This window comes from Cryptomeria japonica, chromosome 5 (assembly GCF_030272615.1).
Source record: "Cryptomeria japonica chromosome 5, Sugi_1.0, whole genome shotgun sequence".
Taxonomy (NCBI): Eukaryota; Viridiplantae; Streptophyta; class Pinopsida; order Cupressales; family Cupressaceae; genus Cryptomeria; species Cryptomeria japonica.
In genome coordinates, this window is record NC_081409.1 from 102,296,125 (window position 1) to 102,309,640 (window position 13,516).

General features: G+C 38.8%; 1 protein-coding gene across 1 annotated transcript in view; it reads right to left on the reverse strand.

The window, feature by feature from the left end:
• Nucleotides 1-10,732, reverse strand: part of LOC131875733 (glycine-rich cell wall structural protein-like) — a 14,835-nt gene extending 4,103 nt beyond the window's left edge. Inside the window, exon 1 of the mRNA XM_059220372.1 lies at nt 10,166-10,732. Within this exon, the coding sequence (XP_059076355.1) occupies nt 10,166-10,732 (567 nt within the window). The remainder of the gene's footprint in view (nt 1-10,165) is intronic.
• Nucleotides 10,733-13,516: the final 2,784 nt, after the last annotated feature.

Sequence of the window (13,516 nt, forward strand, 5' to 3'; positions counted from 1 at the left end):
CAAATATGAGTTCTTATGAGTATGACAATGATTTATTCTACAATCCTGAGCACACTACATTACCAGACATGAATGTTTATAGAAACAATCCAAATGTGGAAAGCGCAAATACTATAAACAACAATGCTACACACAATGACAATGTTGACAACTCTTCAATACTATCAACAGACATAGAAGAATCCATAATGAATCCTCATTTCAATAGATTGGTTGAAGAGATAATGAAGAGGGATAGACAATACTTCTTACACATGATGGCACAAAGTGGAGCTAAAATACCTCATGACTTTGACATGTCTCAACTTATGGAAAATCGACCCTCGCAACAAACTCACTCCAACATGGATCAAAGGAGACCCAATAGTGGGGGAAATAGAGGACCGAATATGATGCCTGAGTCACCATCAGTTTTGCTTCAAAAACCAACAATCCCACATACACAAGCTCAAACGTATGATACTTACACTCAAAGACCATCATGGAGGCCTTATGCAGACAAGTATGCACAATTACATACTCAAGGTATGGATCAATCAAAACAAGTGGATACTCAAAGACATCCTCAAAATTTTGACACAAGGAAACCCCATGTCAAATTTGGGGGCAACACATTATAACATGACATGCCTGTAGAGTATGGTATACATGGACAAAACAGATATGGGGTCCCTCAACATGAAGTTATGCCAAGTGCTCCGTATATGCCGCAACAATATAGACCTCCATATGGACATGTCTACGATCAGTATCATCCATACATGCAACAAGCTTCTCCTCAAATGGGTGTTTCAAACATGGGGTATGCTACAAGAAATCAATCTCCTCCCAAGAATAATTTGGAACAACAAATTAGAGATCTACAAAAGAAGATGGAGGACATGAATACACCGAAGCCAACATACACAATGAGAGACATATGTCCTTATCCATTTGACAAGAGCATTCCAATGCCTCCTTTTCCTACACACTTTGTGACGCCTAAATTTGATAAGTATAGAGGAAAAGGAGATCCTAAGGCACACATAAGACAATTTTTCACAGCTTGCATTGAGGTAGCAGCAGAAGAGACATATTTGATGACATTATTCCCACAAATCTTAGGTGATCAAGCTATGGAATGGTTCTCCCAACTTCCACCTGGTATTAAGTCATGGGGTGACCTAGCAGAAGCATTCATTCAGCATTTCTCTTACAATATAGAAACAGATGTCTCAGTTACTACCTTGTGCAATACGAAACAAAAGGAAGGAGAATCTTTCGCAACATTTTTACAAAGATGGAGAAATTTAGCTAGCAGATGCTCTTGCGAAATCCCACAGAAACAAATGGTAGAAATGTTCACTCAAAACGTTAATAAGGCTATTGGCTATGATCTCAGGAAAGCTTGTTTGTCTACATTCAAGGATGTTATTGAAAAGGGCCTAGCAACAGAAAGAGTCTTAATTGAACAAGGAGTCATTAAGATATTCAAAGAAAACAAAGAGGACTTTAAAGGAAAGGACAAACCAAAATTTTGGAACAAGAACAAGAATACAGTTAATGATGGCGTGGTTGATGCCAATACAGTGAGACCAAAGTTTATCTTTTCTGGATCAAGTTCTACAAACAATCAGGTGAATACTCAAACAACTTCTAGATCACGAAGGAAGTACACTCCATTGGGAGAACCACTTGAATCAGTCTTCAAAAAGCTTGTGGCAAACAAAGTGATCACAGTTCCAGATTTTCCTCCATATGAACCAAAGGTTAAACCAAATTGGTGGAATGATGATGAGTATTGTGAATTTCATAAGAGCAAGGGTCATAAGACAGGAAATTGTCATCGACTGAAGAACATCATACAAGATCTCATTGATAGAGGTGACATTGAGATTGAGGGACATTCCTCCAATCAAGAACATGAGATGTTTAAGGAACCATTCCCAAAACATGACAAGGGAAAAGCTAAAGCCACAGAGGATCAAACCAACTATACAAGAGCATCTTATAACTATGATTCAACTATCAATCACATCTCGATGGACAATTACGTCTCTACTATTATCATCAAGGACAAAGCGTCTGAGAATTCTACTTTGAGACCCAAGATTGTCCTAAAAGGTGTTGGATCTTCTTCCGAACCTACCTCTAAATGTCATGTTACAACCCGTCGAGGTAAAATGACTTTGCAAGGTGCTGCAACTAAAAACACCGCTTCTTCATCAACCAAACCTGAGTATGACCTTGTAGAACAGTTAGGGAAGACACCCGCACTCATTTCAATCCTTGAGCTATTACGCATATCCCCTGCACATAAGGCTATTCTTGACAAAATCTTGAGAGATACTACCGTTCCTACTGATCTGAACGTGGACCAGTTTCAAGCCATGGTGGGATACCTTTCCATTCCACACTCCCTTACATTCACAGAAGCCGATGACGCCTCTGTAAGTCAGCCACATAATGCACCATTACACATTGAAGCCTTCATACACAAACATAGAATCAAACGAGTCCTGATAGATGGAGGAGCAGGTCTAAACATTTGTACATTGAGCACAATTAAACAATTGGGATATTCTCATAAAGCTGTGAATTCTACAAACAAAATCACCATCAAGGCATATGATGATGAAGAGCGTTCATCCAAGGGCACAGTCACCTTACCTCTCAGAGTTGGGCCAGTTACAAAGGATGTGGTTTTTCAGGTCCTTGATCTAGATCTCACATACAACATACTCTTGGGACGTCCATGGATTCATGAGATGAGCGCAATCCCTTCTACATATCATCGATGTATCAAGTTTCCACACAATGGAGTTGAAGTGACCATCAAAGCAGATCCAAATCCATTCATATATTGCAACAATCTGCAACCTCAATCAGAAATAACAATACCAGCCAATCGAGAAGTTGTTCCTTCATCGGCATATGTGGATCCTGAATCCTTAAAAGCTTCTACATCCAAACAAGCACAGCTAAAAGAAAAGTTCAAGATTAAAGACCTAGGATGTGGTGAGTATATATTTCATGTTGACCAACTCCCATTATCTCCTAAGGTATTCTGTCAACAAGAACAACCTACAAACAATTTTCAATGCCAAGGAATTGGGTGTGAACCACCTAGTGTTGTGGCTACTAAGTCTGAATGCAAATCTCCTCTAGCAGTGCAAGCAACTCTTGATATCAATAGTCCTAAGAGTGGTTCCAACAAAGAATCTATTGAGTCTATCACCAACCCTCTGGAGAACTCACATAGCCTTACCATTTCATCCACTCCTTCCATTTCCACTCCTCTCCCAGACTTGCATCAACAACAATTACAAAAGCCCTCACTAATCGGGGATCACAAATCAAGCTTTGAAAAGAAAAATCTAAAAGTCAAAACTAAAGAAAAGTCCTTTAGTCCAAATCAAAATCAAAAGCTATTGGACTCTGCAAAAATCAAAGTCAAGGATAAAAATCCTATGAAGCAAAAAGAGCAAGAGTTGATCTCCCCTAACACCAAAATAACTGGGGGCAAAAGTTCTACAATTTTAAGTCAAAAAGCATACTTGTTGATCCTAAGTCTCTATCATGCTATCCTACTTTCACTCCTTTTTGCAATCATAAGCCTTCATAACTCATCCACTTGTTCAACACATCCATTTCCTTCTGGTGATACATCATGGACCTTTAATGGAGCTTCCTCGAAGGACTTTTCTATCAGTGATGCCCAAACTTCTTCAGGTAACACGCATACGGGCCTGTGTAGTCCACACACTAGTAATTCTATCTCAATTCCTTCATCGAGGAAGACAGTCACTCGAGCAACATATCATTCAGTCAAGGAACAATGCAGTTACAATCACAAGGTTAAGCCTCATACATTTGAGGTAGGTGACTTAGTATTCAGAGAGAACCCCAAGAATCAGCAAGATAGAGATAAGAAGGGCAAGTTTGAACCAAACTGGCTTGGTCCTTACATCATCACAGCGGTATATGGATCTGGGGCATATCAGCTCTCAACTACAGAAGGTGAACCTTTGGAGGATCCTATCAACAGCATGCACCTTCGCAGGTTCTACACATAGCTCTTCAGAATATCCTAATTCAAAAATACAAAAAAAATTATAAAACAAAAAAATCGTTACTTGGTGAAAACCTGGCAAACAGGCGCCTTGTGACACAAAAAACATTGAAAAATCGAAAAAAGTAAAGAGAAATAATTTCGTCCAACGGTGAAAACCACTTCGGTGGCGCCCTGGGAAAGTACCATGGTGAAAACTGGGTCACCAGCGCCATGCGTAGAGACATTTCTCCTCCCTCCTTCAGGATTCACTTTCATCCTTTCACTTCGCACACACTCACAACCTATTCATCCATAATAAAATTACCCAGTCCCATCATGGCTTGTTATTGATCTACCTAAGATTGGTTAGCCATTCATAATAAATCTCCCTTTTCACATCCCTTTCCATCCATAATAAATCCGATCCTATCTGTGGCTAAGGCAAAATCCTACGTCTAGTGATGGGTGTGGAACTGAGAACATCACATGTTTTAAGGAGTATAGTTTCTTCCAGCTTTCTTCAGTCTATCCACGCACAATCCGCAATAAAGCAACATTTGCATCACAGATCCGCAATAAAGTTTCATCTTCTCCGCAATAAAGTATCAGTTTCATGGATTCAGTCAGTTTTAGATGAGACACAGCAGCAACAATGGGCTTCAACAAATCAAATCTTTCAACAGACTCAGACAACATTATGGTTCAGTGCTATCTATCCTTTCTGTGAAAGTAAACATTGTGACCACAATCGAATAAGACTTATACAAGTGACAAGAGACACTAAACTTGAGGACTACAGTGGATGTTGGTGTCGAGTCTTGGTTTTCTTTTGATTTTATCTTTTGGTGACATGTCTTTTAGCTTTTCCAGGATGTCTTTGACTAGAGATTCTATCTCCAGGATGTCTTTGACTAGAAAGGCGAGGATGGGGTATCGTCACCTATTTGCATTTGCTATCTGTGGATTGTCTCTTAGCAATGCTATGACTTGTCCAAGGATATGAGGACACTGTGAGTCTAGTATGAACTGGGGCATTCCTTGTTTGTGACTGTCTTATCTCCATGCAAACAGGTACAATGACTTTCTAGGTCGAACATATGCCTCGATTGTCATAACCTATTTTGCCATAATAAAGCTCAATGATGATAACGCACAAGAAGCTCTTTCACTTTCATATCTTCTGTCTTCCATCCCCCTTTCTTGATTGACTTCCATCGTCCTTCTCAAGTCCGCGTAGCCTGCTATCACATGACTGAGTATAATGACACACCAAAAACATTTTCATTTCATGTAGCTGCACCTACATTACCACATATAAGCATCTCATACATACATATAGATATCACAACTGCATCACATCCTGCACACAACACCAGTTAGCACAATTTAAATTTGCATTATCATATTCATCTGCATTACTTACATTCACATTTGCATCATGCATACACATATAAAACATAAACGAACAAAAAATAAATAAATAAATTGCATCATATAGATATTTGCATCCATATCATAAGCATCACATAAAAAAATCTCATCACATCGGTACACATGCATATAGCTGCCGCAAAGATGAATCATCTCATATATATATATAAAGTGTCATGATACAATGATGTCAAAATCATATGGCTACAATCACCCACAGGTGTCTACATCATTATACAAAATGGTACAAAACTGATACAGAGGAACTCACTGATCACTCCTGCCAACACTATTGGTAGTGCTAATCCTATCCATGTCATGGTATCCCATGCCACATGTCCCACCCTCATCTCCAGTCTTGGGTCCTAGAACACTCGTCTAAGGGCATCCCTGTCTCCGTCTCGATCGTAGGGTACTAACTCCCCATCGATCGGTATCCGCAGAATCCTATATACATCCTCCAGGGTGACTGTCATCTCACCCATTGACAGATGGAACATGCACGTCTCAGAGTGCCATCTCTCAGCTAGCACAGTCAGCAAACCCATGTTTGCCCGAAACTCAGGCACATATAGTACATGTCTCAAGCCCATCTCCTCAATGGCAGCTCGGTCCTCGAACGACAACTCCGGTCGCAACCTCTGGGTCAACGGGAATCTCTCCCCTGACTCTAGCATCGGCAAATACTCCTGCAGTCAAGCAACTCAATCATGTCAGTTATAGTGGCATTCACTGTTTATCACAAAATGCTACTCGCTATCTAAATGCATATGGCTATCTACCCTAGTGACACTCACTGTTCATCACAAAGTGTTGCTGATTATCCTAGTGGTACTCCCTGTTCATCACAAAGTACTACGTGTGTGACACTCCCTGTTCATCACAAAGTGTTACTCACATTTGCACTCCCTGTTCATCACAAAGTGCTGCTCATATTTTAGTACTCCCTGTTAATCACAACGTACTTTATCTTGGTACTCACTGTTCATCACAAAGTGCCTTGATCTATCCTAGTCTTCCTAGAGGACCTGCTTGAGTGTATCCTCTCAACAGCTTATCCAATCGACAGCGTATGTTCATCACAGAACTGCCGATTTGACCTAGAAGATGCAAATTCATACTTTTCAAATGCAAACGCGCTTTCCTGACATAAATGCGCATTTATTACATTACCTAGTATGCATTAATGACAACAATAAATGCATCAAAGTATGAGGAGGTTTGGTGGTACTTACCGGCTCTCCTGCCTCTGCTAGCCTCTGGAATCGGCGAACGCGGTCAAATCTGTGTACGAAAGCCATTGCTGCTGACTGCTGCTGCTCTATTTTCGCTCTGCACTCTGCTCTCGTGGATGTGTAGATGACAATGAGGATGTATTTTCCCCCGTGGTCTATCTTATAGACTACCCCTAGCCTTCGTTTCCCGAGTCAGTCTTCTTTATCTCGTGACTTTGTCACTTTATCTGGTCAGTCCATTCTAGCCTCTCTTTCTTATCGAGAGATTGTCTGCAATCTTTTCAGACATTTTCATCCAATCTCTCGAGGGGGCATATCATTCCCATTCTGGGGCAACTCTGTATCAGTTCATCTTATCTTCTTTGAAACAACGCGACAAGCCGCATTGTCTCAAAGAGGGGCAAAATGTAGACACCCAAAATTGTCATGTCTAATTAAATAAATATTTTATTTATTTAATTATCTAGGCCTAATTCTTCTATTAATTAAATAAATCCTTATTTATTTAATTAATTCATTTATCCTCTTCTAGCCTTATTTCTCATTTAAATAAATACATTTATTTATTTAAATTACCCTTTCCTAAATTAAATAAATATTTTATTTATTTAATTATCCCACTTCTACTATTAATTAAATAAATCTTTATTTATTTAATTAATTCATTATCTTTTTCTACACATGACACATGTCATTCATCTCTTAATTCCTACACTACCTACCTCTTTCATTATTTTGGTATTTCTTTTACCTACCCTCTAATCCTAGCCGACCTCTCTTTTTACACCTCTCAATCTTAACCCTCCATTTCATATTGTGTCTTCTATTTAAGAAGATGCTTTCTTCATTGTCAAACCCTAATGCCTAATCACTCATGCTAACTACTTGATCAATTGACTACACTACTATCCTACTTGCAACCACATTCCGTTCTTTGTTGAGCTCTTGTGCATATAAAAATCTGAGAGCAAATATATCAAGCAAGATCAATGGAGATAGAAAGAATGGAGATCAAAACCCTATTGGACATGTGATGGTATAATCTTTGTGATTTCATGTGATTTGCATTGTCTTAGGTAATCTTCATATGTTATGGTGGATCTTTGTTGATTGTTAGGCTAGGGTTTGGTGGTTGAATCTATTTAGCCTTTCAATATTGTTATTATTGTTATCCATTTTCACCATAAACAATAAGATTATTGTATACTAATATAATTATTTATCTTATTTATATTATATTATTATATTTTTAATTATAATAATATTATCATTTATTCTTATTATAATTTTAATATTATTATTTATATTATATTAATGTTATTATATATATATTTTTATAATATTAAGATTAGAAATACAATCTTCTTATTGGATTTGTAACATAATATTCTTAATATAGATTATTTAATTGAATTTGGTTGAATTAGATTATTTATTATAAATTATTTAATTGAATTAATTAATATAGAATTAAAAATTAAATATTTAAAATGAAATGTATTTCAACTTATAATTTGAATTTAAGTTCCATTAGATTCAAGGTTTTATAGTAATAAAAACATGACTAACCTTATAGTCAAGATTTTTACACTGGTGAAAGTTTGGCTAGAAGCTTATTTGAGTTAATAATATCTTAAATTTAATGTCATCTTTCTTTCTCATCTAACCTTTAATTTTATTACCTTTACAAACTTATCAAAGATCTCTTGACTTCCATAAATATCTTGAATATAGTTGTTCTCTCTCTTTTCCATCATTTGATATCCCAGGGCTTTTTCTTAATAAATTTTTTTACAATTTTAATTTTTAAAATATTATTTTTTATATTCTAATTTTTATTCATTACGTCGAAAGGCATATTAATACTCACATAATGAATTGATAGATATGCGAGGTTTTACTATTACTTAAATAAAAATAATTTAAATAACCTTAAATAACCTAAATTAAAATAAATGCATGAAAAAATAAGAAATATTTTATTTATTTTCTCCTCTCAACTACCACTCACTCTGAGTTTAACTATTAATCAATTCTATTTATCTCCATCACACTAATAGTTAACTTTGTCAAAATAATATTATAATAATAATATAAAGATATGATAATATAATAATAATAATAATTAGTCTTAATAGATTTTTAGAAATATTAAAATATTAAAATATAGTAATATATTAATAATAATATAATATTGATTACAATATCATAATATAATAATATAATTATTTTTTAAGTGGAATAATAAACAAATGTGATATCTTTCGGCATACTTTACCTATATTTCTCTAAAGATAGGTATACTAGTTTATTTTTATTGAAAGTAGGTCATCAACACTAAAATATAAGGTTGATTATCTTGTAAAGGAAATATACGAAAATTTTGAAAAAAAAATTGAAAAAAAAAATGCACTAGAGAAAAGAGTTTATTTCAAGATGATATAATTATTTCTAATTCAGATAAATAATTAAGAAAAAAGGTGACACCAAATGGAAAGAATTATATTTTAGTACACACAACTTTTCAAAATTATTTGTTGGTGTAAATAATTATTCATCATGGATATTATTACACTTACTTAAGTTTACTTAGGATAATGCATTACATAGTAGTTTGGATATGAGACACTTGGGTGTTTGTGCCTCATTGGGATAGTGTGTGTAGGAGAAATTCCACCTCTTATGGTGTTGATCTTGTTATTACACTATCATATCCACTTATTGTGGAGTGATAATTCCACCTTCGGTGGGTGATCCACCTCATGTGGAATATTATATTATTTCTCCTACCTACCCACACCTATTTCCTACCTACCCTTGTTTCTCATTGAGCCACTTGTCATATTTGTGTGCTCATACATCCATATGGCCTTGCCTATATAAGCAGGCCTCTATTCATTGTATTGGTTAATCCAGTTGATCATTTTTATATTGATGAGAATACAGTTTGTTCTTGTCATTCTATTGTCTCTTTTATGCTTTTCATTGTGCCCTTGATCTTGGCAAAATCCAACATGGTATCAGAGCTATTGGGGCTTCGTTGATCAGTTTTTGGAGACATCGTGGAAGGCTTCTATTTTCGGATTTGGGGATCTTCATTTTTTGGAGGCATCATACAGCGATTTGGACATCACCGTTGAATCCGGGAGGCCATTTCCATAAATTTTGACTATAAAGTCGACCTATTTTGGTGAGGAAAAATTTTTTCCCCAATTTTGCTTATCGTACGGATTTTTCGAATATTCATTATATTTTTCAAAAAAAAAAAATTTCTTTATTCTGAAAATTGTTTCAAAAAAATCCAACATGGTATCAGAGCAAAAAATCAAAAAAAAAAATTGAAAAATTGAAAAATTCGAGCAAAAAATTGAAAAGCAAAAAAAAAAATCAAAAAAAAAATACATTTTGGGGGGTCCGCAGACCCCCCCCCGTGCAGCGTGTCCCTGTAGGTGCGCAGAAACCGTACCTGTGCCGCAGACGCCGTGCTCCGTGCCTGACAGCGCCCGTACACGCCGTCGACCGTGCCGTGCGCCGTCTGTCCCCTCCTCCCGGCAGTGCCCTCCGCCCGTTCTGCGACGCCGGCCGACTGTACCAGACACCTCCCGCAGCACGCGCTACCGCCCTCGGCCGCCGCTCCGACTCCTGCGCCACCGACCGCCTCCCGGCCTGCGGCGCCGCCTCCCGTCCCGGCTCTGCTGCAGCGCCTCCTCGGCGCCCCCTCCCGGCCTACGGCGCCGCCTCCCGTGCAGCTCCCGGCTCGTCCAGCTGCTCCGCCACCCTCCGCTCCGGCGTCACCAGCGGCGCCCCCAGCCCGCCTCCCGGGTCTTCCTTCGGCGCCGCTCCGAGCCCGCGTCCGCTCCGGCCTCGGCTTAATTCCTCTCGCCGCTCCCCTGCTCTGCGCAGCCACGCGGACACCAGTCCCGAAGACCGGAGGACCACGCCCGCCACGTGGCAGGCGGCCAGTGGCCCGTGGATAAACACATCCGGACACGCAGGCAACCGTACGCACAGTCAGCAGTACGGACGCACACATCAGCCTGCACAGTCATCATTTCCGTACAGTACGGACTGCACAGTCAGCAGGCCGAGTCATCCGTCCGTACAGTACGGACGCCCAGTCAGCCAGGCAGCGAAGTTTTCGTGACGGTCATACGGCCGTCAAATTTAACACAGTGTTTTGCTGACGTCAGCGCCACATCAGCATTTTTTGAAAATTTTTAAACCCCTCTCCATTGGGCTTTTCAGTTTTGCAGTCCAACTTTGGAAGGCCATATCTTGCTCATTTTTGCTCCTTTTTTGGTGCAATTTTTTTTGAAATGGGCTAAAATTTCGTGATCTTCGCAGTGGTGTGGTTATTTTCTGATTTTGATGCACAGGTTTTTCGGAATTTTCGGATTCTCTCAGCTGTACCTGTCCAATCCTCAATTCTGCAACTTCAAAGGCCTCGTTTGAGCTCATACGACCTCCTTTTCAGGTGCCGTTTTTTTTGAAAGTACTTATTTTTTCGTCTACTTTCAGAATCTATGATCAGATTTCAGAGATTTTGAGTGAAAATTGTACTTTCAGATATTGGTCTTATTTGGCCTATTAGGTACTTGTAAATTGCTTGGATCTTAGCTAGATCTCTTGCATTTTCAGTTGAGTCTCTTTTGGCCTTCTTGAGGCAGTTGTAAAATTGTAAATCAGAAGTCCACTTTGCCATTTTTTGCAAGTGGCCCATTGTATACGCACTACTTATAAAGTGCCAAAATCATCACATTTGGGGGGGTTCTTTGATTGAGTGAATTTGGGGGGGTGTCTTGTGTGATTGCGCCTCTTTTGTGCTCTTTCCATTCTTGTTGCAATGAGTCCTAATAAGTTTCCACCATTAACTCCACATAATTATGCATCATGGAAAATTAAAGTATGGAGTAAACTAATGGAAAAGGGTCTCACACACTACATAGATGGAACAATAACAGCACCACCTGATCCTAAGGCTGATCCAAATGCTCACTTAGAATGGCTCACTAAGAATTGCATGGCTCTTGGAACCTTACGCAAGTATGTATCAGATGACCTCATTTTCCACATTGAGAAGTGTAAAACAATCAAAGAGGCTTGGGATATGTTTCAGAAATTGTATGGACAAGTTGATGAAATCAGAGGCTACCAGATTGATAATGAGCTCACCAACTTAGATCCCAAGAATTTTGATACAATCCAAGATTATGTAACCAAAGCAAATGAGCTAAGAGCAAAGCTAAAGGATTGTGGAATAGACAAAAAGGATGCTCAATTGATATTCAACTTGTTGGACAAGCTTGCACCAGAGTATGCAGCATTTGTATCAAGCTTCCAAACTCATCGTTTGACAGTGGGGAGTTCTTATGTTATGCCTTCTTTTGAAGCTTTCACAGAAATGTTGATATTAGAACAATCCAAGTTGTTGAACATGGGGCTTCTCAAGTCCTCAAAGTCCAAGGCTTTGGTGGCAAATCAAGGAAATCAAGGAAGTCAAGGCAAAAATTCCAACAAGAAGAAGAAGCAATCTAGGTCTCAACCACAACAAGAAAAGGGACAATCATCCTCTCCATCACAAGGCAATCAACAATCCTCTTCCAAGAAGGGGACAACACCTAAGAAGGATAAACCAACTTGTGCATATTGCAAAAAGTATGGTCATGATGAGCATCGATGCCACGCAAAGCAAGTTGATGAGTTAACCAATCTTCTCAGGAAAAACAACATCAACTTGCCATCCGCCTACACAAAGAAGGATTCATCTTCTTCCTCCTCACAGTCAAAAGGAAAAGGGCAAGCATTTGTGGCTAAAACAGGTTCTTCACAGCAATGGATACTTGACTCGGGTGCCTCCTATCACATGGGTTCTACAAAGGAGCAGTTTTCTTCATTAGAGCCATCTAAGGTACCTCACATTTACATAGGTGATGATACACAAGTAGAGGTTGAAGGGAAAGGTTCAGTTGACATGGATGATGGAACATTTGAGAATGTTCTCTATGTTCCTAACTTGTCTACCAACCTTCTCTCCATCTACCAAATCACTCACTATGGGAATGGGAAAAAGGTTGAGTTTACACCAGATTCAGTTGTGGTAAAAGAACTTGATGATGATGCCTTGGTAGCAGTGGGACAAGTCAATGACAACTCAAGGCTTTACTCATTTTCCCACTTTGTGCCACGTTCACCTTCTAGGGCCTTGCTTACTCATTCAAATTCAGAAAGTAAGCTATGGCATGAGCGGTTTGGTCACCTCAACTACCGCTATCTACAGCAGCTCAGCACTAAAGACATGGTCACAGGTCTTCCTCGAATCAGCTTTTCAGAGGGTGTATGTTCAGGTTGTTCCATGGGCAAGCATCCCGAAGAGAAATTTGATAAAGAGAAAACTTGGAGAGCTTTGGAAGTTCTTCAACTTGTTCACAGTGATGTAGCAGGTCCATTTCCAGCACCTTCATTTAGTAAGGCCCGCTATGTTCTTACCTTCATTGATGACTACTCCCGCTTCACTTGGGTCTACTTTCTCATTCATAAGAGTGAAGTATTTGACAGATTTCAGGACTTCAAGGCTCGTGTGGAAAAGCAATCAGGGAAAGTGATCAAGATTCTTCGTACAGATAATGGCAGGGAATATGTGAACAAGAGACTTGAGGACTTTTGTACATTTGAGGGGATTGATCTTCAGCATTCTGTTGCATACACTCCACAGCAGAATGGGGTTGCAGAACGCAAGAATCGAACTCTCAAAGAAATGGCTAGCTGTATGATTCATGCACGTTCTCTTGATCCCGCCTTTTGGGCAGAGGCTATCAGT